This window comes from Cyclospora cayetanensis, unplaced genomic scaffold (genome assembly GCF_002999335.1).
Source record: "Cyclospora cayetanensis isolate NF1_C8 unplaced genomic scaffold, CcayRef3 CcayRef3_contig_4, whole genome shotgun sequence".
NCBI lineage: Eukaryota > Apicomplexa > Conoidasida > Eucoccidiorida > Eimeriidae > Cyclospora > Cyclospora cayetanensis.
In genome coordinates, this window is record NW_020312369.1 from 458,208 (window position 1) to 473,575 (window position 15,368).

Sequence of the window (15,368 nt, forward strand, 5' to 3'; positions counted from 1 at the left end):
ACTGACTTGTCATGTGTTTCACTCTCGAGATCACCTACCTTACTGTCCTCTTGCACTGAATGTCCACTGGCACGGCACTTGCGGCGAACCCACGCAGTGGAATCGAAGGCCATCGACCGAAATCGATTAGCTCAGAAACGGTCCTGCATCCCTCTTATTTTTACGCGGAGAAATTGCTTAGTGAGATGCTATTGGGGAATTATTGCTGAGGACAACCCCGCCTGCAGCCATGCAATGCAGAATCAGGGGCGCAGCACATCCAAGGATGAAACCCTCAAGAACGAAGGCTTGCGATCTCTCAGGAACGGCGGTCCCAGCAGATCTAGGCGTCTAATTCCCAATGCCGACGCCTCCAGCGAGAACTTTAGCAGCAGCACTGGAAGCGAAAGCTGCAACAAGAGCACGAGCTGCGAACCGACTCGGCAGACTGAGAAATCGGCTTTGCATGTATTTTGCAGAGTGAAGCCCCTATCATTCAAGGAGACGAGTGGTGGCGGCGGTGGCACTGGCAGTGCTGGCAACAGCATCAGCAGCATCAGGAGCACGAGCAACAACAGTCCCCGTACCGAAGAAGGCGCAGTTCGTATTTTGGATGGGCAGCACATTGCCGTCCAACACGCTTGCGATTTTAGCCGAGTGCACAACGGCAGCAGCAGTCGCAGAAACACCTGCGAACCTGCCAACGCAGTCTTTGCTGTGGAGGAAGTCTTTGGGCCTGATAGCTCTCAGCAGCACATATTCGAGTCGGTTGCTCTGCCGCTGGTGCAGCGCTGCTGTAGCGGCCGCGAGGCATGCGTTGTCGTTTACGGCCAGACTTCCAGCGGAAAAACCCATACACTCTTAGGTCCTCAGCAGCAGCCGCATCGCGAGGCTCTGCAGAAGCGAGCTGCCACAAGGGGTTATCAGGAAGCTCTCGCAGTAGATGGTGAAGTGGGCCTGTTACAGCGTGTGGGTGCTGCTTTGCTACGGCTGCCCCAGGAGCAACAGCAGCAACAACTAGGCAGCCAGTTGCGCGTGGAACGCGTGTCGATATCTTTCTTGGAGATATATAAAGAGGTCTTAACGGATCTACTGACAGGCGAGGGACCCCTGCGCTTGCGTCAGCTGCAGCACCCGCACGGAGGAGTGCAAGTGATCGGCCTGAGCGAAATACAGCTTTCTGATGTCTTCACGCTACAACGTGCTGTTGCTGAGGCCCTCAAAAGACGCCGCTGCAACAGCACGCAACTGAACAGCAGCAGCAGCCGCTCACACCTTTTCGCATGTTTTTCCGTCCAACTGAGGGATGTCAGCACCGGTCCGTCGTGGCTGCTGCTGCAACAATCCTGCCAGCTCTTGCTGTTTCTCTCCCTTGCGCTCGCTCGCTCGCTCTCTATCTACCTCAGTCACTCTCCTTCTCTCTCTGCGTATGCGCGTAAATGCGACTCCTGCTGCAAGCACTGGTGCCGCTGCTTAGGGCATGCATCTGCTGGTGCTCTCCGGCAGTCACTCTAGCACACGGACAAAAGCCCCGCAATAAAATGTTGCATCGTTTTTTGAGGTCTTGGGTTGTTGCTGCTGCGGCTGCAGGCGAAGAGCGCAGCGGCGTATTGCGCCTTGTCGACTTAGCCGGCACGGAGCGCAGTAGTGCTGCAATGACGCAAGGCTCTCTGCTGCAGGAAGGTGCTGCAATCAATCAGTCGCTCTTCTGCTTTTGCCAGTGCATTGACGCCCTGGTGTCCAGGCAGCGAGCTCTAGCGGGGGGTGCCAGCAGCTCTGCATGCTGTTGTAACACGCCTACAGGCGTAAACTTCAGAGACAGCAAGCTGACACGGCTGCTGCAGCCGGCGCTAACCGGGGAAGGGGGGGCAGCTGCACTGCTCATATGTGTCTCTCAGCGGCAACAGCACGCGCGCGATACCTTTAATGCGCTGTCCCTTGGCTGCAAGGCTTTGCAGCTCCAGCCCAAGCCCCACCAGCAACAACCGCAAAAGCAGCAGCAACAGCAGCAGCAACAGCAGCAAAAGCAGCAGCAACAGCAGCAATGCTCGGGGGTCTGCAGCAGGCAAAGGCCGCAGACACCGCTGCCGCGCAGGTTCCCGCTAGCAGCAGAAATAGAGGCAGAAACGTCAGCAGCAGCAAGAGCTTTGAAGGCAGCAGCCGCTGCTGCTGCTGCGCTGCCGCTGCACCCTGAGGGAGAAGAAGACAGCAACGCAGGCATCCACCTTCGTGAGGTACCTACTCCTGCTGCTAGAGGCGCAAGTTTGGGAATCTACGGCTTCTTTTTCAGCTGCAGCCTGCGATGCGTGCGGCGGCGGCAGCACCAACAGCAAAAACAAGAGCTGTACAGGCAGCAGCACATCACGACCCTCCGCATGCAGAGTCTGAGAAAGGCGGCCCTCCTGGGGCAGCAACTCGGGGCGCTGCTGCTGCAAAAGCAACAGCAGCAGCTGCAGCAGACGCAGGAGCAGCTCTTGCGGGATACGCGCGAAGCCCTCGCTGGCCAGCTGCAACTGCTGCAGGAGGTGCAGCAGCGGCGCGGCACAAGCGGAGACACTACGTCCGCATAGAAGGTACGTACACCGGAAGCAGCAAGAGCCCAAGCAGCTGTTTTCTTTTTCTGCGCGTCATCCCACTATTACCCGCACAAATAGGAATAAACGTCTCATACGTGTTTCCCTTTGCTGTTGCCATCCTTAGGCTACAGCTGTTTTCTAGCGAAGAAGGTGCAGATGCAAACCACAAACCTCCTTCCCCCAGTGTGTGTCTCTTTGCCAAGCATTAGCTCCCACCACGTCGAAGTGTTAGGACCTGGAAGACGGCAGCCACGGTCCAAAGTGATAAAAGCAAGTAGTCAGGTGCCAACGACATGCACATGGCGGAAAGAAGCACCAATATTTACTGCATTCCAGCGCTGCCTGGCTTCTGCCTCTTCGAGCGTCCCCCCCCCGCTTGTACCGCCTCTTGATGCGCTGCTGCGGGGCTTCTTCCCAAAAGTCTTCGCAGCTTCACGATCGTTCTGCAAAATACCCACACTCTCTGCCACCGTAACGCAAACGTTGTCAACTACCAGGCACCTATATCATCGGCCCGCACCGTTGCCCTCCTATCCGCCACGCGTATTCGCCGCCGAAGCGGCAAAAGCTATGCGGCTCTAGCTCGTTCCAAAAAATAGCAGAGGTTGTAGATCTTTCTCGCTCTCTTAATATAACTACATATATGCTTGCATATAAATATGATCACCTGTAATACTTGGAGTACGTTTCTGCCCACTTCTTGTCGAGGTCCGCCTTCTGCTGCTGCACCGGAAGCTCACAGAGCAGATCGTAGCTCTCCCGTTTGAGCCTCTGCTTCACGCGCTGCCTCACTGCTGCGCACTGGGCACTCCTGTGGAAAGCTGTGCTGTATAAGGGGCCCCCCGAGGCCCCCCGGTTGCAGGGGGTCGCTGCGCGCTTCGCCAAAGGAGCACGCAAGGTTCTGAAACCGTAAACGACACACAGAGGATAGCAGCACCACAAATCGCCTAATTTAAGGATAAGAGGAGCAATAAGAGAAGATGCATCTTCCACGTGGAAATGGTTTAGCAATCCCGCGTGCCACGAAAAATAGTTTCGCTGCAGCCTACCCCCTAAGGCCATGGCGCCGCAGGGCCCCACCAGACCCTTGGCCTGCTGCTGCCTCGTGCCCATGCGGCGGCGTCTGCTGCTGTGCGGTGTCTGGACACCCCACGGCACCGTCGCTCGGCCTCCAGTCCCTTCGTCCCGCGCTGACGGGCGTTTCCTGCACAAGCTCGGGGGCAGGCTCCGGCAGAACTGCTGCCAGGGCCAAGATCTCCGTTAGTCTGCAAAGCACCACACCCCGTAAACCCTACACGTACGAAACGTCAAACCCCTTTTCGACATGACCTGCCTGCCGAAAGCTGCGGGCAGCGCGCGCTGCCAGCGGATAGTCTTTCTAGCGAATATAAAAGCCGCCGTAAAGCGGGTGCACACTGGAAAACGGCTGGCGTTGGCAGGTCCACACGGGCAAGAGGTGGCTCTTAACGCGCTACGTAAGTCCAAATACACATCTCGCGAGCAGGGTAACCGAAGCCCCTTCCCACCTGGCGGCCTGAGTCTTTGTTTCCTTCAACACCCGTCTAAAGCATTCGGCACAAGGAACGCCGGGAGGAGCTGTGTGGAGGGAGATTGAGCCCATGCCTCCCGAGGCCACACCCGATAGGGAGGAAGAGGACGTCGCCGCGCGGAGCTGCTGCGGCTCTAATTCCACGAGACCTGCTGATGCTGCTGCCCCCTGGGACGAGGGGTACAGCATCTCTGGAGAGACAATTCCCAGATCCACCGCCAACTTGAGGCACACTACGTCCCGCAACTGGGAGAAGGATGTGGCGGGGTCTTCCACCGTGAACTGTGCAGCACAGAAGGAACGGCCGTATCAGCAGCGTTCCCAGTACATGCGGCAGCAGCGACTGCAAACGCCCCAGCAGCAGCAGCAGGAGTCGTTACAGCAGCAGGAGTCGTTGCAGCAGCAGCAGCAGCAGGAAGGGTTGCGGCAGCAGCAGCAGCAGGAGTCGCTACAGCAGCAGGAAGGGTTGCGGCAGCAGCAGGAGTCGTTACAGCAGCAGCAGCAGGAAGGGTTGCGGCAGCAGCAGCAGCAGGAGTCGTTACAGCACCAGCACCAGCAGTAGTTACAGCAGCGGCGAAGAGGCCCGCGCGGGGGTGGGCGTCCCTTAGGCACCTCGATAACTTTGGGGTCAAGTATGATATCTTGGTAGACGAACTCCAGCGTCCGCATCCCAATGCCTAAGCCCACCACAGTTACATTTATGGGGGCCGCTGGTTAGTGCCTGCAGTCTCTCTCTATGTGTGGCGGTGTCTGAGAGAGGGCCTCTTAGTTTCGCCTCGCCTGGAGGCACTAGCAGCAGCAAGCGCAGCCCAGCATCCGCAGCAGCAGAAACTCTTCGAGATCGCCAGCAGCCCTGACCTTTGCTTTGCACGTGTGGGAAGACAAGGCACTGACTGAGGCGGCGCCTGTACCCGGTGAGAGCGTAGAAAGTGTACAGCGTGATGATACCGGCGAGCTCACACGGGCCCTCTGGTGGCCTCGCTGCCCCACTCTTTTCCGATTCTTCTCGCTTGCATCGACCTTCCACTGCGGCAGCACCCAGTGTCTCTTGCTTACCAGGGCGTGCATGCGCTCCTGTTGCCGCTGCGACGCCGCTGTCTGCTGCGGCTGCCAAAGGCGTTGCAGCAACGGCAGCCTTCTCTCTCTTAGGCCCCCGGCCGCCTGCTCCCGCTTTCTTACTGTTTACGCGCTGCTGAGGGGCCCCTGCCGCAGCTGCGGAAGCAACAGCCGCCATGTCGGCAGCAAGAGCAGCGGAAGCATCGGGATAAGCCGCAAAAACAGGGGGCGCTGTATAGGCGGCCCTTCCCCTGCCTTCCGCAGCCTCAGCGTCCCCTTCAGACACGGGCAATCCCACCAGACATCCCGAAGCATCCGCGCGCGAACGCATCTCTTGTACGCGCTTTCTGAAGCAAGAGTGAGCAACACAGCCGCAAGTATCGAGCAACGTCTACAGCTGCAGCGCACCCGGCAGCCCCCCGCTGGTGGCTACAGGCTGCCGGTGTGTCTGCACGTATCCGAAAAAAGAGTGATCCTTTTGGAAAAAAACAAGCGTGTGCAGTCGAGAGTTCAAATGCCAGTCTCTCACCGTGCCGTTTCCCGCAGGCTCTTCTCTAGAGGCTCATGAGACGCTTTCGCAAGGTCTCTATCGGAGAGGTAGCATAGGTAAGGCAGCAGCACCACCCATTGGGGGTCAGGATGGATCGAAGACGCCGATTCAATAAACCAATGCAAAAACCACTCTACTCGTCTGCACGCATGCCAAACACGCTGTAGCCTCAGCAGTAAGGCCAGCTACACACCCCTAAGAGAATGCCGCAAGAGGGGGGTTTGAAGGACGCTCCCTTAGGGTGCCTCCATCGCATGCCCGCGCCGCTGTCAATGCATACAGTCCGAGGCGCAAAAGCTAGCGCGTATGGACCTTTCGCGCATAGATCACATACCTATACGCTAATTTACATTTCGGTGCATGGGGATCGGCTATTGGTATGTTACTGGATGAGGCTTTTTTGTATCGCACCTGTGAAGGGCCGCAAAGGCCTTTCCGCTTTCTGTAGAGGAGAAGACACACTCCCGTATCTGCAACAGCACTCTGCTGCCGTTGCTCGCTGGGGAGGGGAAGAGCACTTGAGACCGCACGCGTCCAGGGGGCTTAAAGCTGGCGCTCTGCGAAGGCAGCAACAGCAACAAATAACGGCAGAAGGCGGTGTGGTGGTATGTATGTCTGTATGTAGGGTGTAAGTATGTGTATAGGTGGATGTGTACGGGTAGATGTGTATGCATGGGTGTAATCTAATGCAGCCCCTTGAGTTCTGCAGGGCCAAAGAAGCAGCATCTCAGCAAGAGCTGCAGCGGCTCCCATTATGGGAGGAAGGGCAGCCAGCAGCAATACTGCCACCATCACCATCCTTTCGGGGCAAGCATCAGCGCAAGACCTCTTTGACTTTTTGCTCAAATTCCTCGGGAGTGGTGCAGACGTCTCCTGGGAAGGGCACCTGTTTGGTGAGTGCCTGCATGAGAGCGTTTTCAATGGACTTGGGGTTGGTGGCTTTGCTGCTGACCACCCCATCGAGCTGGATGTACACATGAAAGGTGGTTGGGGTGAAGAAGACTTTCACGCAGACACTGTCGTAACCCACAATCTTCTCGTCGGAAGGGAAAAAATGATGGCAGAAGAGCGGTGTGAAAGAGGTAGACCCCCCCGAACGGAATACGTCCACTGACGAGACAGGAACGAATAACACCCGCGGCAGTGCAGCCAACCGAGGCAATGCCTCAGTCCCGCCATCCACCCCCATCCCCAAAAGGCGCAATTCAAGTTCTGCAAAGCACCATGAATGCCGAATCGTCATGCAACGGGGTGCTTCTAGGACAGGCACACACAGCGCATCGCGGCTGCGGCCCTCCACACTCCAAGAGCCAAGAGTCGGGAAGGCGTATACCGGCAAGATCAAAGAACTTTTCTCCGAATTTACCTTAGAGATCTCTCCTTCCAGCCAAAGGGTGCGGAGGGCCCCTCCAGGGTACGAACGGAACCCGCATGCGCCAACCCCCGGGCCCGCCTTGCTGGGGGCCCCCCTTCTGCCCCCCTCTCAGAGAGGCAGCGGATGGATCGACTTCTTCGAGTTTTGGAGATAATTGGCAGACAGGCCGCCCTTGGAACTCTGTACTTCATAACATTGGAGCGCCAGCCAGTGCGTTTCTTAGCTGTATCGACGCCTCGGAGAAGATCGACGGGAGACTGCACGCCGCCGACTGGCGAAATACTTCTCAAAGGACACGGTTCAACAGGTTACTCAGCATTCGGCGTTATAGAAGCACAGCAATCTAGAGCTCCTCTTCGGTCTTGTTTTGCTGCCTCTCCTGCTCCCCGGGTGGAAGTGCCTGCCTGCCTGCTTCAGGAGTCACAGCAAGAGCAGCTGCTGCAGCAGCAGCTGCTCTTGCGTCTTCCACGCGCCTCCTTCGTTCCCTGACCTCTTTTATGGCTGCCCCCCCGCAGACCTCGCGGCTTCCGCAGGCGCCTGCTGGAGGAGCAGCGGCAGCCTCGGAAGATGTTGGGGCCGCTGCAACTCCCCTACACTGTAATCCATACAGGAGCGGCCAGCCGTGTGCTGCATTTTCGCCCCCTTTAAGGCTTTTGCTTGGCCCTTCTCCACCTCCGTCCTCTGCTAGCCCAAATGTTGGGCCCTTCTCGAAGCGAGGGGAGCTCATGCTCTTCTCTGACAGGAGCAGCCTTCCAGAGGCACTCCTCAGGTTCGACTTTTCGCGACAGTGCAGCGCCTGCGGAAGCGTGCCGCTGCTCTGCCGCTGCAAGACTCGCGGCAACTGCAGCTCCAGCATCCCTGCCAGCAAAGCCACCGAGTGCAAAGCTATACTGGGGGGCCCCGCAGCTGCGAGGATACGAAAGGAGCAACAGCTGCAGCAGCAGGCCTCCTTGTTGCGGACTACGCTACGCTGCTGTGTGGGGCAGCAGCTCAAGTGTCTGCTGACCAACGGCTGGTGGGCTGAAGGGAAGCTACAGGCTCTGCGTGTTGCTCGCATCCGCAACACCAGCGGAAGGGGCTGCCGCCGTCCTAGGCAGGTGCTGCTGCTGCTGCTTTTTGAACCTCTTGTACTGCAAAGGAAAAGCTACCCAGGCCGCCCTAGCGAAAAAGGCCTTCACTTCGCTTCCGGCTGTCTCCGTGTAGCTGAAGCCTGCATCATTAGCCCCGGCAGCAGCGGCAACGGCGATATCACCCTTCGAGCAACACGGGCTGCAGCGAATGCTGTCAAGAACGCAGTGTTTGACACAGCGGCCTCCTTAGGGTCTTGCGCAAGGGCCCCAAAGGGGATTGCAGAAGCTGCCTGAGCGCCTCCAGACAAAGGCACTGAAAAGCACTTTGCATAGTCCAGGAGACTTATTTACGTATTTATATATATATATATATATTGCCTAGCGGTACCGCAGAAGCGGTGTGGCTTTGTGGGTTGCCGAGTGCTCCGAGAGTTGCTTCAAGCGCCTGGTGCAATGCCGTCCGTGCACGTGCGCATCTAGATGGCGCAGTGGAGTCAAATAGGTCAACGGTTTATCTCTAGTCATAGTAACGGTGCCACACCTGCGAGACGCTCGTCTTGCTTGGCTAAAAGAGCAGTGTTAGCTCTTTTCCCTTTGGCTGCAAGCTGCGTTGAGGGTCAACGCAGAGGACGCCGCATCAACGACTAATATTACTCGATAATGGCGGGCAGTGACCGTGGACTTTTGATAAACGCTGTCATGAGTGCCACTGCTGCCTAGCATGGTACAGAGCCGCCTTACGCACGCGTGCTGAGACCAGTGGGATGTTTATACGTACGTTGAGACATCTTCTGTACACGCTGCCCACTATGGAGCGTCACGCTCCCCCAAAGCCCGCTAAGTTTTCACAGACGCTTTTTGGAAGGTAGAGGAGCCATGGTATGTCTTTTTTTCCAGCACACACAAACATCACAGGCGGAAAGTAAAAGGCTTCTGCCCCCTTAACGACCGTTACGCCTTCACAAATCTAAGGGGCTTTTTGCAAATATCCAGCACCCCAACGTTGCAGAAGTTGGGAAAGTGCACACATTGGATGTCGAGTTTCATAGTGGGATGTCCCGAGCGAGTACTTTTTCAGTCAACTTCTGCGGCATGTTGCACAAAGATGAGAAACATTGGCATTGCACTGTTTTAACAACCGAACGAGAGGCTTCTGCATAATCGGTGGTTCAAAAGTGCCGTACAATAGGAATGAGCCCATAGTAATGGAGTTGGTGCCTTGGCCATTCTGTAGCAAGGCTACGAGCTGGGTACATACACCCACGCACCTATGTTGCTTCCTATTGTAGCTCGCGGGTCTTTTTGGTTCCCAGTGCGCAAGCTGTCCATGCCTTAAAACCCACTGATGCGTCTCCTTCCCAGTAATGAGCATGTGCATTCCTGCATTTCCATGAGCAGCACTTTTTGTTGGGAGCCTCTACGTTGCAGGTCTGAGGCATTTTAAAGCCAACCTGTCCATACCGCCACTGCTGGTTGCATTTTCTGAACTTACAGCCATATCACGGGCAGCCTGCAAGTAACTCTTCCTGCACTGCCTGTTCAAACGCTTCGGCGAAGAGTCCGAAAGTCCCTCTTAATGGAAAATGAGGGGCAGATCAGCCTACTAGGCCAAGCGTGCAAGTGCTGCTTGAGGCGGTAACCGCAGCCACCGTGGTACAGGCCTGCCGAACCTACAGACGCTCTTTCTGCGGGGTTCGCTACGGTTAAAGTCTCTTAATGGAATTACGGGAGCTTGCCGAAGGGGAAAAGGATTATTAAGACCTCACAATTTCACTCTTCCACCTGCATGATTCCTCGTAAACTAAACGAACCGTATTTTATGTACGTGTACAAGGTATCAGAAGGCATGTGCTTCCCTTCACGGTCAGCAGAAGAGTGCTTTGGCTCTATCCTTGCTCTCCTTGGATTCCAACAATGCAAATCGATGCGTTTAGTGCAGAGCTACTGTATAATAGATCTTGAGTTAGCTCCTATTATCGGCCCTAATGGCGATAAAACTCTGAGGAGGCGCAAGTTCCATTAGATTCGCAGATCGCTTTTAACCCTCCAATTTTCGAGGGGACGTTGGACAAAGTTTGGGCATGAACGCTTGCAGCTCACGCCCTGGCTAAAAATGCTTCGAAGATTAGTAGAAAAGTGAGTGAGGCTTCAAATGAAACGCCACGCTAGATGACACCGACCAGGCTAAAAGCTTAAGTGTTCATTATCTTGGGGAGACACTATGGTAGTGCAGAAAGTATGCTGGCATTCTGGTGCTGCGGTCATTGCCCCAACAAGGTCAGGCGTAAGATGGCCCCTTTAGACTGTTACAACTTTGCACGACCATGCCACTAAAGATTGCGATGAATGAAACAACACTTTAGGCAGTGAAAATTTCAGCTTAGTCGCCAAACGCAGGTTAGACTTCCAGAGGAAGTAAAATATACCGCTGGCTTAGTATTTGCTGCTGTACAAGCAGCCATACAGTTTGTTGTCCGCATTGCTCCATCTTACCGGCTGCTCCATGCTTTTGCTGTCTCTCTTGCTTGCCTCTAAAGCTGTATAGGACGAGGACGCCCGAAAACACTTCATGCAATACATCATGTGTCAAGCTTAGTCGAATGCATTGCGTACTGTTGCAGCCTCATCATGATTCGGAGCAGCCTTGCAAGAAGCTCACGGGGTCTCCTGAGAGACTGAGAGTACATTGTTGCCATACAGGCAACACAAAGGTGGGTCATCACCAGCAGGCGTGCGACAAAGTGCTCTTCATCAACGTCCTTCAGAAAATTTCACGTAGGATACAGCGGGCTGTGCTACACTTGGGCATTCTCAGCTAAACTGGTTGTATTCAAGCAGTAATTTCGATTGGAATAGGTAATTGGATTATTTGCTTGTGAATGTGATTGATTGCGAAATGGCGTTAGCTCAATACAGTCATAACCAATGGTGTGCGATTTTGCGACCGATACCATACGCAACTAGCACTGGATGTCTGCATTGCTGAGAGGGCGCAACAACGCACACTCTGGCTGCCTCTTTTCCCTACATCGGATCCCTGAAGGGACAAGGCAGGAGAAGCGGGAACTTCCTCAAAAGAGTATGCAATTACTTTTCCTTGACATGTGTAGAGCTGTGGGTGAGTATCTCCCTGCGGAGACTTCAAATCAAGTCTTAGGCGCGGGGTCTCAAGGAGAGCCAAAGGCGATGCTACCACTTTTAGTGAGTGCTTCTGCTATATCGTTCTGTTTTGCATGCAATGATGCTGCCGGGCAGGCGACACTATAGGTATGGTTTTCCCTACTTCAAAAGTTCCTCGGTGTCCTTAGTGATGCTGCTACTGCCCTTGACGAGACGGCCCCTTGAGTGCCCCCAGCAGCCTCTCAAGCTACACTGCACTGCAGCAGAGGTGGTTGTGTCCGTACTGCATTGGTAAGAATCGAACCCTGGGCAAGCATTGGTCGTGGGGAGCGGGCAAATATTCCCCTCTCTATCTGCTTTTTTGCTCTGTAACTAGCTAAGTTGCAGCTGGAGAGACCACAACAACACGAGACCATGCTGCTCAAAGAGGAAACAGAAGGGGCTTGAAAGAATCTCTGTTATGAGGGGGCCCTCCAGTAGGCCTCAGATCAGCTCAGGGTCGAACCTGCAGCCAGCCCCAGCACGAGCAACGACATGGTGTAGGTGGAGCCGCACAGAGGCAGGGAGAAAAAAAGTCTGTTGAACTGAAACAGATCAAGTTTGCTCTGAAGGACGGGTCTTGTCGTTGGCTTTCCTGCCTCTCCGCACTTTCGAGTGTATGTTCATTCAGAAGCCGCATGCTTTAGGGGTGGGGGGCCTTCCTTTTTGCAGGCATATGACCCTCTGCTTTGTTCCTTTACGTTTCCTTCACGATTAGAAGTTTTCTTTCCTTAGTCGGCCCAGAGAAATGGCGAAAGTCGCCTCCGTTGGCATTCCAGTAAAGCTCCTCCATGAGGGGCTAGGCCACACCATTACCGTCGAAACGAAATCCGGTATGTACGCCCCCAAAGTGCACCTCTATCCAACAAAGGACTGCTCTTCAGATACAGCTATGCGTTTATTGGGTATCTTTGGGAATAGAGAGAACCCCCCTTACAGCCACAGCAGCGGACAGAAACCATGTAGACTGCGACCGGAGGCGTACAGCCCACAGCCCCTTCCTCCTCTCCTGAAACTTTTGGGAACCGTGATTCATGGGAAATCTGATTGCGCTGGAGTGCATTGCGCCACTGACGCATAGATAGGGACTGGATGGTTACATTCTAAGGTGCACGAGTGAAATGAGCTCTCCATACGGCTTTCGTAATGAAGAATACGGGCCGCATGGCATGTCGCGTGAACCCCCACCAGAAAATGTATTATTTAGGGCTGTGAGTAGTGAGGGACTTCCTGATATTTGGTCGCATATTGATTCGGGCGTAGGGCTAAAGGCTTCGGGCTGTGTGTTTGTATTCAGGGTCGCTGTACCGCGGGATTTTGGAGAATGCAGAGGATAATATGAACATTTTGGTCCAGGGTGTGACTGTTACTTACAAGGATGGCAAGGTCCTGAATCTGGAGCAAGTCTACATCCGAGGCAGCCAAGTAGGTTTCGAGAGTGTAGGGACACGGAATGCCGGTGCGTGTTCATCGTTTGCCGCCGTGGCGTTTGTTTGCTTGAAAAAGAGTGAAAATGGGTGTATACTACTGCGGCGCATTTTCGCTTTATTGCTTTTTGGTTGTTCATAGGTAATGCGCACAAGGCAGTAGGGTTAGGGGGACACTTTGGGGTGGACCTGGCAGTTTCTGCCTTAAGACCTCTAGCCTTCTGGTTTATCTCTTTTGAAGCCCATGCCATTCGTTTTATCGCATGCGTGCTACTGTAGGCCACTTACTTGAGATCGCTGAGCCTGGCATATATATATATGTAGCCTTGGGGGGGCCCGCCCTTGGGTGTAGGTGGGGTCGCCTGTCGCCCCCGTGTTTTTGATTTTCTGGTTTCGTCTGGTGTGTTTTTGCATTTGAGCTTCATGGAGGCTGCGCCGACTACTCCTGTTGTCTGTACAGGTGCAAATGGTTATTTTCCCGGATATGTTGCGGCATGCCCCAATGTTCAAGTTGCAAGACAGAAGCAAGGGGCGGAGGCCTCTGGGTCTTGTTGGGGTGCGCAGGGCGATGAACATGAGGAATGCGAGAGGACGTGGTCCTAGAGGCAGGGGAAGGGGTGGTCTTTAAGTTTTGCAATACACGGATGGACTCGCATAAGGCTTTGGGGTCGCATCGCACAGTAGAGGGGCTCGCGCTGCTTGTCGGCGGCACTGCAACAACGCGTAGGGAGAGTTTCTCATGAGAGCGCCTCCGATGGGCGCATCGAATACGGCTGCACTGGGTGTAGTCTCAGGGGACTTGCAAACGTTGGTGGCTAGAGGCGGTTCCTTTAGGAAGAAGGGCCTCTAGAAGGGGCGACCGGGGGAAAAGGGAAGAAAGGATGGGACTGTATGTTTCTGTCGGCCTTTTAAGGCAGCGAAAAGAGCTGGTGTTGTAGATGTTCTGAGAGGGCGATGATCTAGTGTCTTGGCTACTGTCGTGTAGCCTGAGCAGGCCTCATGACGCGCACGGGCGCCTGCGGGGGAGGGGAAGTAGTAGCGACCCGGCAAGCCTGGGGCTTCCGCGTGGCATTCAACATCTGGATAGACAAGGTGTGGCCTAGCAGCAGCACTTGGTTGTTACTGCTGCTAGGCGAGCCTGCAGCAGCACCGCATACTCGCGGTATGGCTGTGGTGCTGTTGCTGCTGCTCTTGCGGACAATGGTGTACTGCCTCCCCCTTCCTGGCCTTCTTGAACCCTAGTTTCTCACCTAGCCTGTCTCGCAACTCTGAGGGTCAGCGACACTCTCTCCTTGGCTGTCTCTGTACTCAGGAGCATCCTGTTAGAGGGGATGCTCCCATTCTGGGGCACACAGCCGTGCCACAAAAAGGTGTAAGCCCTTGTTCCGAGGAAGCTTGTAGAGAGCAGGCCATTAGCTCGACGACTTACACATTGAGTGCCTTCTCGGGGGTTCAGTGTCAGGGCAGGGGAACAGGGGGCAGCGCCAAAACTGCAGCAGCATAGCAGGCATGTTAATAGGGCAGACGACTGGCCTTACCTCCTGCGTGGCGATACGTTCAAGAGATTTGAGGACGAGGGACTCTCCCCTCAGGCCACCCTTGATTGCATCACCAAGGGGTTCAATGGGGCGCCATAAAGGTAGTGTCAGTGCATAGTCCCCTGCTCACCCCAAACATGTAACTAGGCAGGTTGGTACGGCATAGGCAGCTGTGTAGAAGAAGGGGTGCTGGGACAAGTCGGTCCGGCTTGTGCGATCGCTACTTGAGCTGCTCGTACACTAGGTTGCCAGCTAGCTGGTCTGGACAGGGCTTGCCTGCGATTAGGGGGATGTTGGCGAATCCATATCCCAAGACACGCTTGCGGCCCAGAGGCGAAACCAGGATGGCCTTCACGCAGGAGACAAGTGGAGGGAAAGACGATGAGGGCAAACCCGACACAACACTCAGGGGAAGGACAGCCTACGCCACACGCCACTGAGAATTCGAGACGTAGAAACACGACAAACAGGTACAGAGAAAACAGCAGGGGGATTATACTTCTCATGTTAGCGATAATTAAAGGAAGGGAGGGCTACGGAGCCTGGGAAAGGTGTTTCGAGTAAAGGTACACGCGGAGTTTGGACCAGTTGCTAAATTGAGATGCATACACTTGAAAGGAGGGTGACAGAAAACACAGTCGGCGCCGCCGCAGTATGACGCACACCTCAGCCTATGGAGACAGGATAGAAAATCGGGAGATTTCGAGTGACAATCTAGGATTTTGGTTGAGGCGTGCAGGCCTTCGGCTGAGGCACAACCCAATTCACCTCTAGGTAGATGCGTGGAGGACTCCCGGGAAGCTCTAAATCGGGAATCTGCCCCATGTAGCCTTTGAAGACAACGCTAACTGTCTGCGCATAGGCCCCAAAACTTTCTCGTCCAAACATTGAAATATGAGTGAATTCCATGAGACCGGGGGCAGCAAAACGAGTCTTATTTTGGTAGTGGACTAGCAAACTCGACTTCTTTTGTCTACCGCCGGGGATTGAACTTGGCATCTACGTCGAGACTAAAGCTGTGTGGCTCGCCTCGCCAAATGCAGCAACGCCGTCTCCCTTGCCCTTGATACTGATTGCCGTGCGGCCTTC

General features: G+C 54.9%; 4 protein-coding genes across 4 annotated transcripts; 3 read left to right on the forward strand and 1 right to left on the reverse strand.

The window, feature by feature from the left end:
* Positions 1-59: 59 nt before the first annotated feature.
* LOC34623680 (kinesin-like protein KIN-1) lies at positions 60-2,549 on the forward strand. Its single transcript, XM_026334327.1, has 4 exons — positions 60-108; positions 182-1,297; positions 1,570-2,018; positions 2,292-2,549. Exons 1-4 carry the CDS (start codon positions 60-62, stop codon positions 2,547-2,549), a joined length of 1,872 nt encoding a protein of 623 aa, XP_026190112.1.
* Positions 2,550-2,877: 328 nt separating this feature from the next.
* LOC34623679 lies at positions 2,878-6,670 on the reverse strand. Its single transcript, XM_026334328.1, is given in 10 exon segments — positions 2,878-2,998; positions 3,223-3,456; positions 3,641-3,820; positions 4,082-4,386; positions 4,717-4,834; positions 4,911-5,149; positions 5,228-5,507; positions 5,690-5,851; positions 6,122-6,267; positions 6,506-6,670. Coding segments are annotated over 10 exon segments (1,950 nt in total).
* A 16-nt stretch (positions 6,671-6,686) lies between these two features.
* LOC113146567 lies at positions 6,687-8,449 on the forward strand. The gene is made up of 4 exons (XM_026334329.1): positions 6,687-6,815; positions 7,082-7,383; positions 7,735-8,144; positions 8,289-8,449. The coding sequence occupies exons 1-4, from the start codon at positions 6,687-6,689 to the stop codon at positions 8,447-8,449; spliced, it is 1,002 nt and encodes a 333-aa protein (XP_026190114.1).
* Positions 8,450-12,062: 3,613 nt separating this feature from the next.
* Positions 12,063-13,369, forward strand: LOC34623678 (small nuclear ribonucleoprotein SmD3b). The gene is made up of 3 exons (XM_026334330.1): positions 12,063-12,147; positions 12,612-12,718; positions 13,202-13,369. The coding sequence occupies exons 1-3, from the start codon at positions 12,063-12,065 to the stop codon at positions 13,367-13,369; spliced, it is 360 nt and encodes a 119-aa protein (XP_026190115.1).
* The last annotated feature ends 1,999 nt before the right edge of the window (positions 13,370-15,368 follow it).